Genomic DNA, 23,465 nt, shown 5'->3' on the forward strand with positions numbered 1-23,465 from the left:
CTGTCAGAGGGCTCAATGACTCCTAACTGAATCATCTCCTGTATCTCCTTCCGCACTCCTTCTCTGACTGCTTCAGGGATATGGTAGGGGGGCTGATGAAGGGGTGATTGTCCAGGGGTCTCTACCTTATGCACAGCCAGGGTCGTGTAGCCTGGTTTTTGGGAGAAAGTCGCCTGTTTCTCCCACAGAAGCCGCTTAGCCTGTTCCTTCTTTGTGAGGCTTAACCGGTCCCCTAGCTGTACAAGGCTAATGAGGTCAGTCTGGGGGTCTCTCTCTAGTAAGTCAGGGAGGGGTAAACTTTCAGAGTCGTCCGCAGCAGGGGCACATACTGCAGCCACATCCTCCTGCTGTTCCTGATACTCCTTCAGCATGTTCACATGAAAGGTTCGCTGGATTCTTTCATCTGCACAGCTGGCAATAACATAGCTAGTATCACATACCTGGGCTACTACTTTATATGGGCCCTGCCAAGATGCCTGCATCTTGTCGGTCTTCACAGGCTTGAGCACTAAGACCTTCTGCCCAACCTGGAAGATACGCTGTTGGGCCCCCCGATTGTACCGTCTCTTCTGTCTCCCCTGGGCCGCCTGGATATTCTCCCTTACCATCAGAGACAGTTGCGTCATGCGGCCCCTGAGTTCCAGAACATAGGGCACTATGGGGGTCCCCTCCCGCTCTGTCTCTCCCTCCCAGTGTCCCCTAATGAGATCGAGGGGTCCGCGGACTCTTCTCCCATAGAGTAACTCGAAAGGGAGAGAACCCAGTAGATTCCTGGGGTACCTCTCTGTACGCAAATAACAGGTGAGGCAGGAATTTCTCCCAGTCTCTGCAAGCGTCCGAAAAGGTCCTCAGCATTTGCTTGAGGGTCCCGTTAAAGCGCTCGCAGAGACTATTCGTCTGGGGATGGTAGGGTGAGCTCAGCAAGGGCTTAATATTGCATACCTTCCATAACTGCTGGGTGAGCACAGCAGTAAACTGGGTTCCCTGGTCAGAGAGAATCTCCTTAGGGAAACCCACTCTAGCAAATATTTTAACCAGGGCATCAGCTACTGTCTCTGCTTCAATGTTGGACATAGCTACTGCCTCTGGGTAACGGGTGGCGTAGTCCACCATGGTGAGAATATACTTCTTCCCGGATGCACTAGGCCTGGCCAAGGGACCCACAATGTCAACGGCTATGCGGTAAAATGGCTCCCCAATAATAGGCATGGACATAAGTCTGGCCTTAGGGTGGTCCCTCCGCTTACCTACCCATTGACATGTGTCACACGTTTTGCAGTACTGTCGCACATCCTGGTTAAAAGTGGGCCAGAAGAAATTCTGTGTAATTCTATGGGCTGTGCGGCGGGACCCTAGATGTCCTGCTAGTGGTACATCATGCCCAATTCGCAGAATCTCCAGCTGGTATTTCTTAGGTACCACCAGCTGTCGTTTCTGCAAAGGCACTTTATTTCCCGGGGATGGCTTAGGGATCCTATACAGTCTATCCCCCACCCATTCATAAAGCTCCCCATCTATTCCCTTTTCCTGAGTATCTGCCTTAGCCCTATACTTGTGTAAGGTCTGGTCCTCCCGGGTTTCCCTCCCGAATGCTTCTGGGGTAATCCCAACCTAGGGGAGCCTAATCTAAGGTACATGTTAGGGAAGATTGTCTTACCTGGGTCTCAGCAGCAAGCGGGCCGGTTCCAACAGCACGGGTCTGGGAACGGGTAGTCACTGGGTTGGCTTCAGCGGGGCCCATCGGGGCATAAGCAGAAAAGAGGGGGGCCAAATCATTCCCCAGTAGTACATCCACTGGCAAATCCTTCATCACCCCCACATTCACATGTCCCGAGCCAACCCCCCCAGTCCAGGTGAACACGGGCAACGAGTAGCCGGAAAATAGTGCCTCCTGCTACTCTTACGGCTACAGTGTCCCCGGTGTGTTGGCTCTCTGGGATGAGGTTCTTCCGTAGTAGGGTCATGGTGGCGCCAGTATCACATAGGCCATTAGCTACCTTTCCATTAACCCGGACGGTCTGCTTGTGTTGCTGCCTGTTGTCCTGGTTAGCTGCTTGTACTGGATCAGCCTTGTGCAGGACGCCCCAATGTTCTTCCTCCTCAACGCAGTGAGCCGCAGGTATGGATGTGCGGGGATTCCCCCCTGCTGGCTTTCTCCACGACTGGGACTGCCTGGCTGGATTCAACGGACAGTCTGGCTTTTTGTGCCCTAGCTGTTTACACCCGAAACACCGGGGTTGTGAGTAGTTCTGGGAGTTGAACCTGGGCTTCTGAGAATAAGTGGCCGCTGGAGGTGGTGCTGTAGGGCGGTACGACTGTGGTTGGTAGGCGCCAGCTGGAGGGGGCACCGCTGATCGATAATCCACCCGAGCTGTTTTGACCACAGGGTTATCCAGTTTGCGGGAGTCTGTGTATTCGTCTGCCAGGCGACCTGCTTCAGGCAAGGTGAAAGGTTTTCGGTCCCGGACCCACTCTCTGACTTCTGGGGACAGCTTGTCAAAGAAGTGCTCCAGCAGGAACAGCTGCAGCACCTCTTCCCCGGATACTGCTTGGCATCCAGCGACCCAGTGGGATGCCGTGCGGTGTGGGTGGCATGCCCACTTGGCATATGAGTCTCCAGTCTGCTTGCTCGTCTCTTGGAACCGCTTCTGGTGTGACGGCATACCTGGCCAAAAGTGCTTCTTTTACAAGCCCATAGTTCATCATATCCTCATCTGGGATGGCCCTGAAAGCTTCACTGGCCCGGCCAGACAATTTCCCAGACAAAATGGTAACCCATTCCTCTGTGGGCACCCAGTGTAGGGCACATTGCCATTAAAAATCTGCAAGGTACCCATCAATCTCCCCTTCTGCTTCATTGAAATTTTTAAAAGCAGCAAAATGTAGCTTTCTCCTTTCAGTTGGTGCTGCTGTGACTCCCGCTGCTGCAGCACCTCTTTGCTGTAGCCTATTTGCCTCCACAGCTGCTATAACTCGGTCTATGATCTCCGCTGTAGGGTTAGGGCAATAATGTGCCAGTCTTATGTTAACAGCCCGATCAAAACTTGCCTCTTAGGGTGTCCTGTCTGTTATGCTGGGTCTTTTGGCTATGTTGGGTCTTTCGGCTCTATCCATTTCATCTAGTTCTGCGATAATGTCCCTCCTTCTTACAGTTGTTGGCCGGTCTGCCCCGGTTCTCCAGTAAGTCTTTGAGGGTAGAGCGCTTTAGCCGTTCATACTGTGCTTCCATTGGCCTGTGTCCTCTTGTAGCTGTCCTTCTGGGCTGTGGGAATCATCCCGCTGCTTGCCACCAGTGTAACGACACCCTGAGTATGAAAGGGGTTAAAGTAGTTTAGGACATTTCATACCCAAACACAAAGGCAGCTACCGAACACTCCAATCAGCCGAACAAGGAACCCATACAAATAATCCACCCAAAAAAACGAGACAAGGCTGTCTTCAGGTTTCAAATAGGAATGAATCTTTATTCAAAAACACATGTTATACAGGTCCCACTTCAAAACACCCCCCCCCCCACCCTTGGAAAACAGGGCGGGTTAAACTGTCCAATAACAATGGACACACAGGTCAGGTGTGCTTAACTTCTCATCAGTAAACCAGTCTTAACGGGGGCTGCTGGAGGAATCCCCCCTCCCTCTTTCCTCACAGCAATACACATCCTGTGATCCAAGGCAGACAAATACAATAGAACCTCAAAATACAGCCCCACCCCAAACTAGCACAGCAAACAGTACACATTATATATACACTTATATACAGCATTGAGACTCTGACTAGCACAGATCATAGTGGGGTTCTCATTCACCCTGTGCCCCTATTAGTGACTCCCGTCACAGGAGTCACTTTGGGTAGGGTGCCCGAGAACCCCAGTCTGATCTGTGCTAGTCGGACTCCCTGTACAGCCACACTAGAATATTGTATATATTGTACAGTATATTGTCTCATACTGTTGTGGACTCTTTGGGTCGTTTGAGGTGTGGTTGTATTCCATTGTTTTTATTGTGTCTGTCGGCCTTGGAAGAAAAGTATATTATGGGATGTATGTCTCGGTGGGGGGGAACCTCCAGCAGCCCCTCCCTGATGATGAGACTGTTTACTGATGAGAAGCTTGAATACACCTGACCTGTGTGTCTATTGTTATTGGACAGTTTACCCCGCCCTGAATCCAAGGGAGGGGGGAGGGAATGTCCATGAGTTGTATATCTGTTACATGTGTTTGAATAAATAGTCTGTTTTCACCCTACATTGACTTATGGATAGTGACTGGGTGAGCTAAGGGGTCTTGGATAGAGCTGGTTCTGGACAAAGGAAGCATTTACGGCAGACATACTCCTGTTGAGGACGGAGGTCCATTACAATTAGGGATGAGCCGAACACCCCCCTGTTTGGTTCACGGCAGAACATGCGAACAGTTAAATAAAGTGTAAATACCGTGCTAAGACAAAAACAAAATCAGCAAAAAAAGCAGCAACAATAAACCATCTAATACCTAATGGTGCTAATAAATGTCAAAGTAAGAAAAGTTGCGCTACATTAAATATTTCTTATGCAAGAAATGATGTGAACCAATACCATACAGAAAACCAAGACACACCCAAATCAAGAGTACATCCTGAGCATCCTAAACTCCTTCAGGTGATGTATACATAAATGAATTGTGAAATAAACAAAATAGCGACAGCTGAAAAAAATCATGTGCACATCAATCAATAAATGAAAAAACAATGTCCATAAGACCATTAGTGTCCATATACAAATACAATAAAATGAGCAGCGTTTTCTTTAGATGTAATAGAAAAAATATGTGAGTTCTAATCCACAGCAGGTATCCAGGTCCAGATATTCAGCCTTAAAATGTCCACAAATAAAAGACAGCATCTTCCTGGGGGCTGGAAGACGCAAGGTATTGCGAAACATGTAGGGCTGTGCGTTGTGCTAACGCAATCACGCCACATGTGACCCGGTACACGGGTGCTTTTTATTGTTTTAGCTAGCCGGCTTTTTATCTATTAATGCACCTTTTTTATACAATTTTTTTTTTCTGTGCAATATCCCTGTACATTACCTCTGTACATGTTGTCTTATGAGCTTTTGCTTATCTAATTAACATTAAAGTTTTGAATTTTAACTTGCTACATGACTGGAGTCCCTTTCTGTCTGCTCACTCGTGGCTGGGAGCCCGAGTGTGCTTCTCTTTTCAGATTGGGGACATCCAGCTGCTAAGCATTTACTGCTATCTGGCGAAATCCTCGCGGACCGCTCAAGGCAACCAAAGGACTCGAGATACCAGAGGATTCAAGTGTCCCCGCAGAGGGCTATATCTGTCTGCTCGTATGACCCCGCTCTTTAGGGGGTCCACAGGTTCCGGTAAGGGTTATCACATACAGAGTTTACATCGAGCTGTCTTTTATTTGTGGACATTTTAAGGCTGAATATCTGGACCTTGATACATGCTGTGGATTATTTTTTTCTATTACATCTAAAGAAAACGCTGCTCATTTTATTTTATTTGTATATGGACACTAATGGTCTTATGGACGTTGTTTTTTCATTTATTGATTTATGTGCACATGATTTTTTTCAGCTGCCTCTATTTTGTTTATTTCACAATTCATTTATGTATACATCACCTAAGGGAGTTTAGGATGCACTCTTGATTCGGGTGTGTCCTGGTTTTCTGTATGGTATTGGTTCACACTATTTCTTGCATAAGAAATATTTATTGTAGCGCAACTTTTCTTACTTTGACGGGACATGGGAACAAACAAAAAATTCATGCGAACATGCTAATTTTTAAAGGCTTATATGCATGTTATTGTCATTAAAAGGGTTTGGGGACCCGGGTCCTGCCCCAGGGGGCATGGATCAACGCAAAAAAAAGTTTTAAAAACGGACGTTTTTTCGGGAGCAGTGATTTTAATAATGCTTAAAGTGAAATATTCCTTTAAAAATCATGCCTGGGGGGACTATAGTATGCCTGAAAAGTGGCACATTTTCCCCATGTTTAGAACAGTCCCTGCACAAACATTTTCTAAAGGAATAAAAATCTTTTAAAACTGCTTGCGGCTGTAATGTATTGTTGGGTCCTGGCAAAATAGATGAAAATCATTGAGAAAAACGGCATGGGTAATCCTCTTCTTCCTCTCTCCCCCCCCCCCCACCCCATTACCAGGCCCTTTGGGTCTGGTATGGATATTAAGGTGAACCCCGCACCCAAATTACAAGGTGTGGGGCCCCCAGGCCCTATATACTCTGAACAGCAGTATACAGGCAGTCCCTGGGGTTACAAACAAGTTAGGGACTGTAGGTTTGTTCTTATGTAGAATCTGTTTGTAATTTGAAACAGGTCCATTTTTTAAGTGTAGCTCCAGCCCAAAAATCTATTTTTAAGCTTTTTGGATAACATAGGGAAGGGTTATCAACCCTGTAACATTTTGTTTTGCTGTCTGTGCCCTTGTTCAGAAGCTTTCACCTCACTTTCTGTCCCAATGACAATTGGATTTTGAAAATTGTGGGTTATTATGGAAACAAGGATTGGTGTTAAAGCATCAGTGGAGAGTGAGACACCATTTTCCTTCCTAGGGGTAGATTTCCTCTCACTTCCTGTTGTCTCCCTCCGTTTAAGTAGGAGTCATTTGTAAGTCGGGTGTTTGAAAATGGGGGACCACCTGTATATACTATACGACCTACCCTATACACTGCGGAAAATTGGGCCTTAGGTGTTGGTGATACCAGAACACTGTAAGCCCACAGTTACTCTTGGTGGGTGCTGGAATGGGCCCTGCTGTAAAATATTATATCAAGAATTGTAATTACATGCCACTGTTAAACAGGGGCAGAAAAATTGGGCCTTAGGTGATGGTGGCACAACACTGTAAAGCCTCACAAATAATCTTGTTGAGCGAAGGAACAAGCCCTGCTGTTAAATATTTTGAGGGGCATAAAAATTGGGCTTTAGGCAGTGGTGATGGTGCCCTGAACCAAAACTATTCTTAGAAGCTATCATCATGAAGATTGAGGAAGAATAGGATAGTCACTCAGCATATGCAGCCTTCAAGGGATCCCACATTCATAGAAAAATCAATCGGTTACATCAGCATCAGGTGCTTGGTAGCTGGTGATCCAAGACTGATTCATTTTTATGAATGTGAGCTGATCAACAGAGTCTGTGGACAGGTGCACTCTGTGACTAGTTACAAAGCCTCCAGCAGCACTGAATGTGCGCTCAGAAAGAACGCTGGATGCAGGACAGGCCAGTAGCTCAATTGCATATTGAGCAAGCTCTGGCCAGTGGTCCATCCTCGAGACCCAGTAACCCAGTAGATGTTCTGTTGGAAAGGTCTCCAAGTCTGATCTTGCCCCTAGATATTCCTGCGCCATGTAATTCAGACTCTGGCGATTGGTTTCTGGAACAGATCAGACCTTGGCGCTGAGGACTGAAGAATTGTCTGAAGGCATTGGTCAGCTGGCCACCTTCTCCACTGCTCTTTCTGTGACTGAACGAAGCCTCCGCAACACGTTGTCCAGCACCAGGAAGTTGTAACCTCCCAGGCTCTGGAAATGCATTGCACAAACCTTTCTACAAGGCCTCCCGAAGAAGTTTCATCATCCAGCCTTTGCAGAGGGAGTAGAGGAGTTCTGCAACCTTACCCTTGTAACGTGGATCAAGAAGGGTTCGCAGCCAGTAATGATCCCTCTCCTTGATACCACAAATCCTAGGGACCTTTTGCAGGCTTTGCAGGATCAGGGAGGCCATGCAGTGTAGGTTTGCAGAGGCATTCGATCCTGAGTCCTCTGTGTCACTAAGGATCACATGATCCTTAACCACCTCCTCCCAGCCACGTACAACTCCATGGGTTTCTGGGGACTGAAAATGATCCCTTGAAGACTGCTGCTGATGCTGAGTGTTATCCTCCACCTCCATGCTAACACAGTCCTCGTCCTCCTGGAAGTCCTGTTCTGCCTCAAGTGCCCTGTCCATTATTCTACGAAGCGTTTGCTCCAACAGGAAGAGGAGGGACAGTATCACTGATGCATGCACTGTCACTGCTCACCATCCTCTTGGCCTCCTCAAATGGTGACAGGACAGTGCATGCATCTTTGATCGGTAGCCACTGGCGTGGCGAAAAAAAGCCAAGCTCCCCTGTCCTGGTGCCATACTCGCACTGGTACTCATTGATGGCCCTTTGCTGCATGTGCAGCCGCTGCAGCATTGCCAACGTTGAGTTCCACCTGGTGGGCATGTCACAAATGAGGCTCTTCTTGGGCAGGTTGCATTCCCTTTGGGCGTCGGCTAGCCGAGCACTGGCATTATATGACCGGCGGAAATGACCACAGACTTTCCTGGCCTGCCCCAGGAGATCCTGTAAGCCTGGGTACCTGTTCAAGAACTGCTGCACCACCAAATTCAGGATGTGAGCCAAACAGGGAACATGGGTCAAGTGTCCCTGTTGGAGGGCAGAGAGGAGGTTGGTGCCATTGTCGCATACAACTATTCCTGGGTGAAGCTGGCATGGCGTCGACCACTCCCTTCCTCAACCTGGGTACCATAATCGGAGCCTTCAAATTGCTGCGCATCCTCCTGCAGCATGTACCTGACACTGTGGTTGAATAGTTCGGGGGACTCCTCCGTGCATGATGGGGCTAGGGAAGGAGTGACTGTTGACATGGAGCTGATAGAATAGGCTGCTTTGGCAGCTGCATTGGCAGGCAAACTACTCTGAGCCTGGGTGACAGAGGATGAGGACGGCTTTGTTATCCATTCCACCAACTCTTCTGCATGTTGTGGCTCAATAACACGGCCAGCTGCAGGAAAAAAGGACAAGCGTGCCCCATGGCCACGTGCTGAGAATGCACGACCAGCACTGTTGACTGTAGACAGAGAGCCTGCTTGCCCTCTTTTAGTGGCTTGTGACTGTCTGCCTCTCCTTGTTGGCCTTCCGGACATGCTGTAAATTCTGTTTGGGTGCACGGTACTGTGTACACCGTCTGAAGTATATTAGAAAAAGTACACCAGGAACGGCCTGCAGTCGGATATAGGCTTGGCTACACTGGATGCAGTTATATACAGACAGACAGACACTCTCTGTCCACTCCAGCAACACACTACACGGGGCCGACGTGCAGGCAGCCTTATATGGTGTGGGGCGTCGAGTTAGTCCCCCTGAGCCATGAGTGGTCAAAGCATGCAGGTCATGGTGCATGCTTGGGCCAATCATCATCATACAGCAACGCCAGTGCATTTATGGGGAGTTACGCGGCGCTCAAATTTGGCGCAAATGCCCCACAATGTTCGTTTTTCTATGAACGGGCGAACACCCAATGTTCGAGTCGAACTTATGTTCTACCTGAACATAAAGCTCATGCCTAGTTAAAATATATTTAACATTAGAAAAAAAGTATGCATTGCTCTGTAACATTCATTAAAAATGCATTAGTGTGCAGAACATGTAAAAAAACACTACAAACAGGAAAGAAAATAAATCTCTTTACGATCACCCACATTTGCTAATTGTTTCTTTTTACACACAAATGGGATCTTGGCTAAATCCTGCAGTTCTACGCCCTATAGGGACCACGATTAGCAATTTCTGTAATGAAAAGTGACTATCCTGACTTGACATTTACTAATACCGTGTTTCCCTGAAAATAGGCCTCATTTTCAGGATATATCTTATCTCAATTTTCTAGGATAGCTGCAGTGAGCGCTACCCTAAAAATAAGCCCTAGTTCAAGTTGTCGTAAAATCATCTAATCCACGCTGTAAAAGGATTATATCAGCCGGGATCTCAGGCCCCTCCCTCTGCAGTGCTGGCGTGGGCTGGGATCTCAGGCCCCTCCCTCTGTGGTGCTGGGATCTCAGCTCCCTCTCCTCTGCAGTGCTGTTGTCAGCTGGGATCTTGGGGCCCCTCCGGCCGTAGTGCTGGCATCAGCTGGGATCTCAGGCCCCTCCCTCTGTGGTGCTGGGATCTTGGCTCCCTCTCCTCCACAGTGCTGGGATCTCGGGGCCCCTCCCGCCGCAGTGCTGGCGTCAGCTGGGATCTCGGGGCCCCTCCCGCCGCAGTGCTGGCGTCAGCTGGGATCTCGGGGCCCCTCCCGCCGCAGTGCTGGCGTCAGCTGGGATCTCGGGCCCCTCCCGCCGCAGTGCTGGGATCTCGGGCCCCTCCCTCTGCAGTGCTCGGAGCGGGGAAGAAGAGCTCCGATGGGTCAGGTGAAAGGCCAGCGGTGCTGTAAATAAAGTATTTTCTACAATGTTCTATAAAGACACACACTGGACATTTTTATATAATCCTTTCACACAGCGGATTACAAGATTTTACAAGGACTTTAACTCGGGTTTATTTTGGGTATTACAGAGATGTTGATCCTGAGATGACAGGGAAGGAGGAGGAGAGAAGGCGGGGGATACAGGAATGTGTGTGTGTATAATATTATTATTAATTATTATTATTATTATTATTATTATTATTATACAGGATTTATATAGCGCCGACAGTTTACGCAGCGCTTTACAACATTAGGGCAGACAGTACAAGTACAATACAATTCAATACAGGAGGAATCAGAGGGCCCTGCTCGTTAGAGCTTACAATCTAGGAGGGAGGGTCAAGTTATACAAAGGGTAATAGCTGTGGGGGATGAGCTAATGGAGAAAATAGTGCAGTTGTTAGATGGAAGCAGGATAGGCTTCTCTGAAGAGGAAAGTTTTCAGGGATTGCCTAAAAGTGGATAAAGTTGGAGACAGTCTGACAGATTGGGGTAGGGAATTCCAGAGGATGGGCAAGGCTCGGGAGAAGTCCTGGAGGCGGATATGGGAGGAGGTGATGAGGGAGCTAGAGAGCAGGAGGTCTTGGGAGGAACGGAGATGGCGATTAGGTTGGTATTTTCAGACTAGGTTAGTGATGTAGCTGGGGGCAGAGTTATGGATGGCTTTGTAACTTATTGTTAGTATTTTGAATTTAATTTGTTGGGCGAGTGGTAGCCAATGGAGGGATTGGCAGAGAGGCGTAGCAGACACTGAGCGGTTTGTAAGGTGGATGAGTCTGGCAGCAGCATTCATGATGGACTGAAGGGGGGATAGTCTGTTTAAAGGTAAGCCAATGAGGAGTGAGTTGCAGTAGTCAAGGCGAGAGATAACCAGGGAGTGAATCAGGAGCTTTGTGGTTTCATTGGTTAGAAAGGGACGTAGTTTAGAGATGTTGAGGCGGCAAGCTTTGGAAAGTGATTGGATGTGGGGCTGAAAGGAGAGTTCAGAATCCAGGATAACACCTAGTACCCTGACATGTGGGGACGGATGGATGGTTTTGCCATTGCTCTTGACAGAGAAGTCGGGGGAAGAGGAACGTGGGGGAGGAAATATTATAAGCTCGGTTTTGGACAAGTTGAGTTTGAGGAAGTGGTGTGACATCCATACAGATATGTTGGTTAGTAAGTTAGTGATGCGTGAGGAGACTGATGGAGTGAGTTGAGGGGTGGAGAGATAGATTTGGGAGGAGGAGACTGATGGAGTGAGTTGAGGGGTGGAGAGATAGATTTGCGTGTCATCAGCATAGAAATGATATTGAAAGCCATGAGAGGCTATCAGCTGACCCAGGGAAGAGGTGTAGATTGAAAATAAAAGAGGTCCAAGAACAGAACCTTGGGGGACCCCGACAGAGAAGGGAAGAGGAGTGGAGGAAGTAGAATTGTAAGTGACACTGAAGGTGCGTTGGGATAGGTAGGATGAGAGCCACTGGAGAGCACAGTCACGGAGACCGAGGGAGTAAAGTTTTTTTGAGGAGGGGGTGGTCAAGCGTGTCAAAGACAGCTGAAAGATCCAGAAGTAGGAGTACAGAATAGTGTCCGTTGGTTTTTGCAGTTAGTAGGTCATTTGTGAGTTTTAAAAGGGCAGTTTCTGTGGAGTGTTGTGGGCGAAATCCAGATTGAAGGGGATCAAGATGGTTGTTTTTAATGAGGTGGTCACTCAGTTGGTTGTAAACCAGGCGTTCAAGGAGTTTAGAGGAAAAGGGGAGCAAGGAGATTGGGCGTAGGTTGTTAAGATTGGTGGGGTCCAAGGACTGCTTTTTGAGTATGGGGGTGACCAGTGCATGTTTTAGAGCATCGGGGAAGATGCCAGGGGTGAGGGAGAGATTGAAGATGTGGGTTAGAGAGTGTAGGATGGGGTCAGAGGGTGACCGTAGCATTTGAGAGGGAATAGGGTCCAGGGGACAGGTGGTTAGGTGGGTGATAGAAAGGAGTTTAGCAACTTCATCTGTAGTAGTAGATTTGAATAGGGGGAGTGTCAGTTGTACCTGTTGACATGGGGTCTTAGCTGGGGGAGATACCTGTAGAATGGAGATTTCATCACGGATTGTATCAATCTTGTTTTTGAAGTGATTAGCGATTTCCTGGGCAGTGAGTAAGTCAGTGGGGGGAGGCAGTGGAGGACAAAGTAGAGAGTTGAAGGTAGAGAAGAGTTTACGGGGATTGGATGAGAAAGTTTTAAGAGTTGTAAAATAGGTTTGCTTGGCAATGTGGAGGAAAGAATAGTATATTTGGAGGGCAGATTTGTATTGGTTGAAGTCTTTGAGAGACTTAGTCTTGTGCCACAGACGCTCAAGAGCGCGACTACGTTTTTTGAGAATTTTAGTGTCATCTGTTTGCCAGGGTTGTAGGGGTTGAGGCCTGATTCTGCGTGTAGTGAGGGGAGCGAGCTTGTCCAGGGTGGAGGACAGAGATTTATTGTAGATGGACATGGCTTGGATGGGGCAGGACAGGGGAGAGATTTTGTCATAGAGGTGGTCAGTAGCAGAATAGAGGAGACAGGAGTTGAAGTTGCGAAAGCTTCTACGGGTGATGGTTAGGCGATTGGAGGGAAAGGTGGTGGAAGACAGGGGGAGAGAGAAACTAATAAGGTGGTGGTCGGAGAGAGGAAAAGGATTGTTTGAGAAGTTGCACGGAGTGCATAGGTAGGAGAATACAAGGTCAAGGGTGTTGCCATCAGAGTGAGTAGAAGCCTGTACCCATTGCTTCAGGTCAAATGAAGAGGTTAGACTAAGAAGTTTAGAAGTAGCAGGAGTGTTTGTATTAGCAGGGATGTTGAAATCACCCAGAAGGATTGTGGGAATATCCGAAGAGAGAAAGTAGGGTAGCCAGGCAGAAAACTCATCAAGGAAAGTCGTTAATGGTCCAGGGGGCCGGTAGATCACAGCAATTCTTAGGGAAGTAGGAGAGAATAGACGTATACAGTAGGCTTCGAATGATGAGGGGAAAAAGAGGGAGGAGGGTGAATAACCTGGAAGGTGCTCTGGGGGGATAGGAGGAATCCCACTCCACCTCCCTTGCATCCATTAGGCCTAGGGGAGTGAGTCCAGTGAAGGCCACCCTGGGAGAGGGAAGCAGGAGAAGGTGTGTCATATTCGTGGAGCCAGGTTTCGGTGAGAGCTTTAAAGGAATTAGTGACAAAGAGGTCATGAACAGCAGTGAGTTTGTTGCAGACAGAGCGGGCGTTCCAGAGGGCACAGGAGAGAGGGAAGCTGGCGTTGGAAAGAAGAGGAATGGAGACTAAATTGTGTAGATTGCGACTACTGCCAGAGGGTATATATATATATATATATATATATATATATATATATATATATATATATATATATATATATATATATATATATATATATATATATATATATATATATATATATATATATATATATATATATATATATATATATATATTTTCTCTGTTTTATTCCTGGGGGGGGGGGGGGGAATATATTTGTAGATTGTTGTACATAAATAAGACATCCCCTGAAAATGAGCCCTAATGTGTTTTTTGTATCCAAAATTAATAGAAGACCCGGTGTTATTTTTGGGGAAACTCGGTAGATGATCACCTAATTGATGGTGCTTCTCTGTTCTCCACATTGAAGTCGTAGTTGTTTCAATTAGGAGTCCACCATATTTTGCTTCTTCTTATTCTTACTAGAATAAGGTGACCAGATTTTTTTAAATGAAATCTGGGGACATATTTCTTTTTATTGGTAAATGATAAACTATTTTATCTGCATACTTTCCTCAAACTGGTGTAGTGTGGGTTGTCAGTGCCCGGGACAAGGCAAGAAAGTTCAACCCCCCCCTACCAGAATTTTAGCACTCCGAGTCCCTTCCACTAGGATAGTAGTATTGACATACCTGACCACTGCACTTTCCTACACTGACCTACCTGATTTCTGCACTGACACTACACTGACCACTGCACTTTTCTACACTGACCTGCCTGATTTCTACACTGACCTGCCTGATTTCTACACTACACCCCCCCTTCCTACATTAACCGTGTATATTGGTTGATTTTGCTCACCTCTCAATGGCCCCCATGATAATCTATCAGAGAAGGGCTCTCGCCAGCACCAGGTACTGTTCCCGACACCCAGCCGCTCCCCAGTATTCCCTGCCAAGAGCTTCTCCAATAGCCGCTATACACTCTACACCGCCCCTCCCCTCCGCTGTTCTCACACACAGGCCACCCACACCAGAGGGATCATGGGGGGGGGGACAGGCTGGACTACAGGAGTTCCTGGTCGGAGGGGCAACACAGCACACTGGGGGGGGGGGGCACATCATTTTGCACCCCCGTCAAATGTTGCACCCGGGGTGAGAATACCAGATTCCCCCCCTCCATGCCACTGCAATCTGGGGACAAATCCGTGGATGTCTGGCAACCCCTATACTAGATGAACCCCAATGTTTCCACAACTTAATAAACCTCCTTTATTTTCCCTCAGACAGGGAGATTGTCAGGAATCTGATCTGTGTTCTTCTGTATGTGGATTTCTATGAGTATGAGTCTCAGCCCCTTCCTGTGTAGGAGTGTCCGGAACTGGTCCCCCTCGCCCTGTGTAGGAGTGTCCGGAACTGGTCCCCCTCGCCCTGTGTAGGAGTGTCCGGAACTGGTCCCCCTCGCCCTGTGTAGGAGTGTCCGGAACTGGTCCCCCTCGCCCTGTGTAGGAGTGTCCGGAACTGGTCCCCCTCGCCCTGTGTAGGAGTGTCCGGAACTGGTCCCCCTCGCCCTGTGTAGGAGTGTCCGGAACTGGTCCCCCTCGCCCTGTGTAGGAGTGTCCGGAACTGGTCCCCCTCGCCCTGTGTAGGAGTGTCCGGAACTGGTCCCCCTCGCCCTGTGTAGGAGTGTCCGGAACTGGTCCCCCTCGCCCTGTGTAGGAGTGTCCGGAACTGGTCCCCCTCGCCCTGTGTAGGAGTGTCCGGAACTGGTCCCCCTCGCCCTGTGTAGGAGTGTCCGGAACTGGTCCCCCTCGCCCTGTGTAGGAGTGTCCGGAACTGGTCCCCCTCGCCCTGTGTAGGAGTGTCCGGAACTGGTCCCCCTCGCCCTGTGTAGGAGTGTCCGGAACTGGTCCCCCTCGCCCTGTGTAGGAGTGTCCGGAACTGGTCCCCCTCGCCCTGTGTAGGAGTGTCCGGAACTGTTCCCCCTCGCCCTGTGTAGGAGTGTCCAGAACTGGTCACCTCGCCCTGTGTAGGCATGCACAGCCTATTGCATTAGGGTGTACACACACACGTGTGTGTGTATATTACTAAATTAACAGAAGTATTGGGACGCCTGCCTTTACACACACACATGAACTTTAATGACATCCCAGTCTTAGTCTGTAGGGTTCAATATTGAGTTGGCCCACCCTTTGCAGTTATAACAGCTTCAACTCTTCTGGAAAGGCCGTCCACAAGGTTTAGGAGGGTGTCTATAAGAATGTTTGACCATTCTTCCAGAAGCACATTTGTGAGGTCAGGCACTGATGTTGGATGAGAAGGCTTGGCTTGCAGTCTCCACTTTATTGTGCAGGCCCATCAAGCTCCTCTACCCCAAACTCGCTCATCCATGTCTTTATAGACCTTGCTTTGTGCACTGGTCCAAATCATTTGGTGGAGGGGGGTTATGGTTTGGGGGGGGGGGATTATGGTCTGGGGTTGTTATTCAGGGGTTGGGCTTGGCCCCTTAGATCCAGTGAAGGAAACTCTTAAGGCGTCCGCATACCCAGACATTTTGGACAATTTCATGCTCCCAACTTTGTGGGAACAGTTTGGGGACGGCCCCTTCCTGTTCCAACATGACTGCCCACCAGTGCACAAAGCAAGGTCCATAAAGACATTGACTTGGCAAGGGTGGTGGAAAATTAACTTCAAGTGCAAAAATTCACATTCTAATAGTAGTTAAATATATAAAACTAAGTGTAACAATCTAAAAAATAAAAATTCCAAAGTGCTATAACGGTGGGAACCTCCCAACTAAAAAGTTGTTGCACTTGAAGTTAATTTGTATTGCAATTATCTGTAGAGAGTTTTCCACCATCCCTGCTAAGTTTAAAAAAAGGTCTTATTGTCCTCCTGATGTGTATTACATGTGAAATCGCATATCACTGGAATTATTGCAATTTGAAGTTTAATCTGTATGGCAAATATCTATAGGAGGCATTAGAGGATTCCACCATTAAGTTATTGATCAGTAAGTTAGCGCTGCACCCTTTTTTTTTTTTTTTTTTTTTGGTGTGGGAACACATAACAGTGCTTAGCGGCAGACCTTTTACTGCCTTTTTTTTTTTTTTTTTTTTAATTTTACCTCCAGTAGTTTAGTGTAAATAGTAGTGTGGTGATTACCTATTATACTAAAGATCGGCACGTGGCATTAATAAACAGATGGACTTCAGTTGTGCCCCACCAGGCCGCCACCCCCCCCTCCCTGGACAATGTGCCCGGCTGCTGAGTTCAACTCTCCATCCCTGCACTGATTGGAAGCACTAATTGGCAGCAATGATGTGCACCATCAGTGACAATCAGTGTTGCCTGACAGGTTGCACTGGTTGGCAGCACTAATGGGTCGCATTGATAGCCGGCACTGATCTAGGAGAGGGGGAGTTTCCCATTAAGCAGTCAGGGAGGCATGTAAGAGCCGCTCCATGCGTAAAACTGTAATGTAATGTCACTGCTTGCAGAGAGAAGCTGTCAAAGCTTGGTGCTGATGTCGGGGGTGGGCAGGACCGAACAGCAAGCCTATCAAACACAAGCCAACGGGATAGGGACTGGGCAGGCCGCTCTGTGTATTTGGCTCTGCCCCCTTTCTTAAGCAGTCCAATCAATGACTGCTGTATGAATGCTGATAGAAAGGGGGTGGAGCCACATACACGTTGCAGCCTGCCCAGCCCCCTATCCCATTGGCTTGTGTTTGATAGGCTAGCTGTTTGGTCCCACCCACCCCCTACATCAGCACTGAGTTTTGACAGCTCCCCTCTGCAAGCAGTGACATTACGTTAGTTTCGCACACAGAGCGGCTCTTGCATGCCTCCCTGACTGCTCAATGGCAACTGTCTCACAGGCAGCTCCCTATACAGTCTCTTGCAGCTTTTTACAACAGATCTCCAGGGACACATTAGGGTGTGCCCAGGCACACCCCTTGCGTACACCTATGTGTGTAGGAATGTACAGAACTTGTCACCTCACCCTGTGTAGGAATGTACAGAGCTGGTCACCTCGCCCTGCGTAGGAATGTACAGAGCTGGTCACCTCGCCCTGCGTAGGAATGTACAGAGCTGGTCACCTCGCCCTGCGTAGGAATGTACAGAGCTGGTCACCTCACCCTGTGTAGGAATGTACAGAGCTGGTCACCTCGCCCTGCGTAGGAATGTACAGAGCTGGTCACCTCGCCCTGCGTAGGAATGTACAGAGCTGGTCACCTCGCCCTGCGTAGGAATGTACAGAGCTGGTCACCTCGCCCTGCGTAGGAATGTACAGAGCTGGTCACCTCGCCCTGCGTAGGAATGTACAGAGCTGGTCACCTCGCCCTGCGTAGGAATGTACAGAGCTGGTCACCTTGCCCTGCGTAGGAATGTACAGAGCTGGTCACCTTGCCCTGTGTAGGAATGTACAGAGCTGGTCACCTTGCCCTGTGTAGGAATGTACAGAGCTGGTCACCTTGCCCTGTGTAGGAATGTACAGAGCTGGTCACCTTGCCCTGCGTAGGAATGTACAGAGCTGGTCACCTTGCCCTGCGTAGGAATGTACAGAGCTGGTCACCTTGCCCTGTGTAGGAATGTACAGAGCTGGTCACCTTGCCCTGTGTAGGAATGTACAGAGCTGGTCACCTTGCCCTGTGTAGGAATGTACAGAGCTGGTCACCTTGCCCTGTGTAGGAATGTACAGAGCTGGTCACCTTGCCCTGTGTAGGAATGTACAGAGCTGGTCACCTTGCCCTGTGTAGGAATGTACAGAGCTGGTCACCTTGCCCTGTGTAGGAATGTACAGAGCTGGTCACCTTGCCCTGTGTAGGAATGTACAGAGCTGGTCACCTTGCCCTGTGTAGGAATGTACAGAGCTGGTCACCTTGCCCTGTGTAGGAATGTACAGAGCTGGTCACCTTGCCCTGTGTAGGAATGTACAGAGCTGGTCACCTTGCCCTGTGTAGGAATGTACAGAGCTGGTCACCTCGCCCTGTGTAGGAATGTACAGAGCTGGTCACCTCGCCCTGTGTAGGAATGTACAGAGCTGGTCACCTCGCCCTGCGTAGGAATGTACAGAGCTGGTCACCTCGCCCTGCGTAGGAATGTACAGAGCTGGTTAATGAGTGTCAGATACTTTCACTGTCATTTTCTCTTCTGCTCTCAGTGATGGCGTCTGCTGATCTGAGGAAGGAGCTGGAATGTTACGTCTGTCTGAACATTTATACAGATCCTGTAACCCTGAAATGTGGACATAACTACTGCCGGGACTGTATTGGTCGTGTGTTGGATACACAGGAGAGGTCTGGAGGTTATTCCTGTCCTGAATGTAGAGAAGAGTTCCAGGATCGGCCTGCACTGCACAGGAACATAACGCTACGTAACATAGTGGAGAATTTCCTGTCTGCTCAGCCAGATCAGAAGAAGTCCGGGGTCTTCTGTACTTACTGTATTCACACTCCTGTACCTGCTGTGATATCCTGTCTGATGTGTGAAGCTTCACTGTGTGACAATCACCTGATAGTCCACAGCAAGTCACCAGAACACATCTTATGTGACCCCACCACTTCCCTGGAGAACAGGAAATGGTCCGTCCAACACTCACACCTCCAGGCTGGAGGACCAAATATTGGGGCTGTACAGCAAACATCGAGGATGTTGGGGGTTACAGACATTTTACTGGATGTGAGGACAGCTGGTCATCTTCTATATATATCAGATGACAGGAAAACTGCATCCTGGTCATCATCACATCAGAATCGCCCAAAAACACCAGAGAAGTTTCAGGGTCCTCAGGTGATGAGCAGTCAGAGGTTCTCCTCAGGGAGACATTACTGGGAAGTGGCTGTCGGGGGGGCAGATTACTGGAGAGTCGGGATGTGTTACCCCAGTATAGACAGGAGAGGATATCAGTCAGGGATTGGATATAATGAGAAGTCCTGGTGTTTGGAGAGGGGGTGGTGGGAGTGGGATAATCAGTACTCGGTGATACATGACAGTAATAAGACCCCATTACCCAGCGGTGTCTCCAGTAGGAGAGTCAGGATAGATCTGGATTATGAGGCCGGGTGGATCTCCTTTTATGATCTGTGTGACCCGATCCGACATCTCCACACCTTCACCACCACCTTCACTGAGCCCCTCCATGCTGGGGTATGGGTAGGGGGAGGTTGTATAAAGATATGTGGGGGGAATCAGAAGTGAGAGATCTGCCCAGAGACATCACAAGGTGGATTATCTGATTGGTGTAATACTCATCAAATAGGAGGAAGCAGAGGACAGGAAACATGAGTGATTTATTTATAAAGCTACAGGTTCCAGGGCCGTCATCTTCATCCTAAACCTCACTTCACTACCTAGTGTGTCACTGACCAGGAACAAGCATGCAGGAGGTCAGATTGTTCAGCCTTCACTGGCTGCATGCTTGTTCTGGGTCAGTGACACACTACATAGTGTAGCCAAAATTTCGGTGACAGCCCTGGAGGCACTCCATTAAAGTGTATCTATAGGTAAAAAAATTGTTTGTTTTGTATGTGTGGGGATTGTTTAGGACCCTTGTCAGGTATTTACTGCTATCCAGTGCTACATTAGAGCAATTTTTTTTTTCCCCCCCCTCACTTCCTGTCCCTTTGACAACATTTCACCAGACAGGAAGTGAGGGGAACTCAGCAACAGAGACAGATATAGAATTCCTTTCTTTAGTAGATTAGGGGAAAGATCAGAACCCATCAGGTTTTTATTTCTGTCTGTGTCCCTGTTGTAGGTTTTCTTTAATTTCTTGTCTGATAAAACGTTGTCACCAGGACAGGAAGTGAGGGGACATCTCTCTAATGGAACCCCGGATAGCAGTAATAACCGGACAGGGGTTCTAATCCTCCCCCACTCCATCCAAATCTAGAACAATATGATTTGTCTAGACACACACTTTAATATCCACAATGAGAATTCCTACATTCCTGTCCTCACAGCTTCCTTTACATGACCAATTCATGGATCTGTGATTGCTCCTCCCCCTCACTGTGATTTATTATCACTATGAATAAAGCCAGTGCTAGTCTTGTTCCTATTGGTTATGATGTAGTGGGGGCGGGGATTGTGGACAGGTGACAGGGGGTATACAGTCTCAGGAAGTGGAAATCCTCAGCTCTGTATATGGGAATATTGATCAATGATTGGATATAGATAGAATGATGGGAGGGTTTAGACGATGACTACAATCACCATTAACCCCTTCCCGGCACCTCTATGATCCTTATGGAGCCGAGCAATTGTTCCATTTCCTCTATGGCCCTATTCATCTGATAAAAAGAAATAATTATCATATGATTTACTAATGATGAAATGACATGACTAAGTGCTTATATGCTAATGTTAGGTTCTTTATATAATAACAGGTTCTCTGTCTAGAAGGACTTTACAGAAAGATGTTGTTATAACAAATTGTTCTCCGGATCCTTGGAAGGTCTTGTTGGGGAACATAGAGACAGTTGGTCTCCTTCTACAATGAGGGATTTGGGAGTCTGGAGGTGGGACAAGCTGATAAGGTGTTCAGAGATAACAGAAATGAATGTCTCTTGTAATGATGTGCTGCTTGTACAAATTCTTCAATGAATGATTCCATCTGTAAAATGTTGATGTGTGGGACGATCCTCCATGACAACTGTCCAGGATTGGAGGGTAAAAGCCTCCCGTATGATGAAGAGGTCAGATCCTTGGTCCACCTGCCATGTCTAAGGATCTCCGCACATCTTCATCTCTCTATTTTCTAATCTTTACTTTTACTTTGTAACTCTTCTTCTAAATAAACTTTCAGAACCTTCACCGGGATCAGAGGTTATTTCCTCATCACATTCCACATGAACGTTGTAATCCCGATGGAACACATCCATCATTTGGGACACACAAGGCTTCCTATGGTCAGGATTGTTTTACAATGTTACATTTTCCTATATATATATATAGAAGACACAAACACATCACAGAATGGAACAAATAGATCTCCTTTGCTTGGTATGATCGGTGTTCATGTTACTTTAAATCTAAAATTAAAGCACACAGATATTTATTTCTATTACAATTATTGTTCCTCGTTTTTTTTTTCTTGTCTTGAATGAGTATTACAGAGTAATGTCCGCTATTCTGTAACGTTACATGTATTGAAACATTTACTTCTACATATTTATTATATGTGAAATACTTTTTCATGTTAAATTGCTTTTTTAGGAGACTTTAGAGTTCTACTTATTTATGTTCATTCTTTAACCACTTGCTCCCCTCACCACGGAGCAATCCGTGGTGAGGGGAGGCCACTGATTCATGGCCACCACCTCGCGATCGTTCCTGACGAATAAGAAGCTTCCTCTGCTTCTGAACTGTAAACAGAAGCAGAGGATCCTCGTGGATCCTTTTTGTTCCTGCGCCCGAGGAGAGAAGACATCAATGTGAGTTTGCACTAACACTAGTACACATAGGCAGATAAAACTCACCCCCCCACCCCTGCACCCCCTGTCACAGTGACACCAATAGCAGTTTTTTTTTTTTTTTTTTTTTTACTGATCACTGCATTTGTGACTGTTATAAGTGTTAGGGCAGTTAGTGGTAGGCCCCTTTAGGTCTAGGATACCCCCCAATAAAGGTTTAACCCCTTGATCACTCCCCAGTTAACCCTTTCATCCCCTGTCGCCAGTGTCACTAAGCAATCTTTTTTCTGATCAATGTATTAGTGTCACAGGTGACGTTGGTTAGCCAGGTAGGTATTTAGGTTCACCGTCAGCTTTTTGTAGCATCAGGTACCCCCATATACTACCTAATAAAGGTTTTAATCCCCTGATTGCCCTCTAGTTAACCCTTTCACCAGTGATCACCATATAAGTGTTATGGGTGATGCTGGTTAGTTTGTCTTTTATACCCGCCATTTGGTACCCAATAAAGGTTTAACCCCCTGATCGCCCAAGCAGTGATTTTAATAATGCTTAAAGTAAAACAATAAAAGTGTAATATCCCTTTAAATTTTGTACCTGGGGGGTGTCTATAGTATGCCTGTAAAGTGGCGCATGTTTCCCGTGTTTAAAACAGTCCGAGAGCAAAATTACATTTCAAAAGGAAAAAAAGTCATTTAAAACTACTCGCGGCTATTAATGAATTGTCGGTCCGACAATACACATAAAAGTTCATTGATAGAAATGACATGTGATTTCCCCACGGGGGAACCCCGAACCAAAATAAAAAACAAAAAAAAAATGCGTGAGGGTCCCCGAATATCCATACCAGACCTGAAGGGCCTGGTATGGAATTTAAGGGGAACCCTGCACCAAAATTTAAAAAAAATGGTGTGGGGGTCCCCCTAAATTCCATACCAGGCCCTTCAGGTCTGGTATGGATAGTAAGGCGAACCCCGCGCCAAAATTAAAAAAAAAAGAAAAAAAATGGCGTGGGGGTCCCCCTCAAAATCCATACCAGACCTGTCTGGTATGGATTTTATTTTTAAATGATTTTATTTTTACAGAATTGACTCTCCCAAGCCATGATAGGTTGTGTTGTGCCCACAATGTGAGATCTGACTCCAGCTTTCGGTACATGGGGGGGATAGTTACAATCATAGAGAGCCTCGGTTTTTGCCATGATATTAATTCCCAGGTATCTAATCGAGGAATTACTTCATTAAAATTTAAAGCTTTTTTTGCAAGAGGGCAATGGTATCAGTCGGAAGGGAGATGTTAAGGGCTTGAGATTTGGAGTAATTTACCTGGAGACCCGAGATCTTGGCAAATTCATCTAAGGTGTGGCACAAATTGGGGAGGGAGATTATGGGGGAGGTGAGGAATAGGAGAATGTCATCTGCAAAGAGGCCACATTTATGGTTCTGAGAACCACAAGTAACTCCTTGTGTGCTATGGTTTTGGCAATAGCGAGTGTCTCAATTGCTATTGTGAAAACAAGCGGAGATGGTGGACAGCCTTACCTAGTGCCTTTAGCTATAGTTATAGGCTT

The 23,465-nt window shown here is 47.3% G+C and overlaps 1 protein-coding gene across 1 annotated transcript; it reads left to right on the forward strand.

The window, feature by feature from the left end:
- Positions 1–18,635: 18,635 nt before the first annotated feature.
- Positions 18,636–21,552, forward strand: LOC141123999 (ret finger protein-like 4A). The gene has a single exon (XM_073612085.1). The coding sequence runs from the start codon at positions 18,645–18,647 to the stop codon at positions 19,677–19,679; it is 1,035 nt and encodes a 344-aa protein (XP_073468186.1). The 5' UTR covers positions 18,636–18,644; the 3' UTR covers positions 19,680–21,552.
- Positions 21,553–23,465: the final 1,913 nt, after the last annotated feature.

The sequence above is a fragment of the Aquarana catesbeiana genome, linkage group LG01, assembly GCF_042186555.1.
Source record: "Aquarana catesbeiana isolate 2022-GZ linkage group LG01, ASM4218655v1, whole genome shotgun sequence".
NCBI classification, from domain to species: domain Eukaryota; kingdom Metazoa; phylum Chordata; class Amphibia; order Anura; family Ranidae; genus Aquarana; species Aquarana catesbeiana.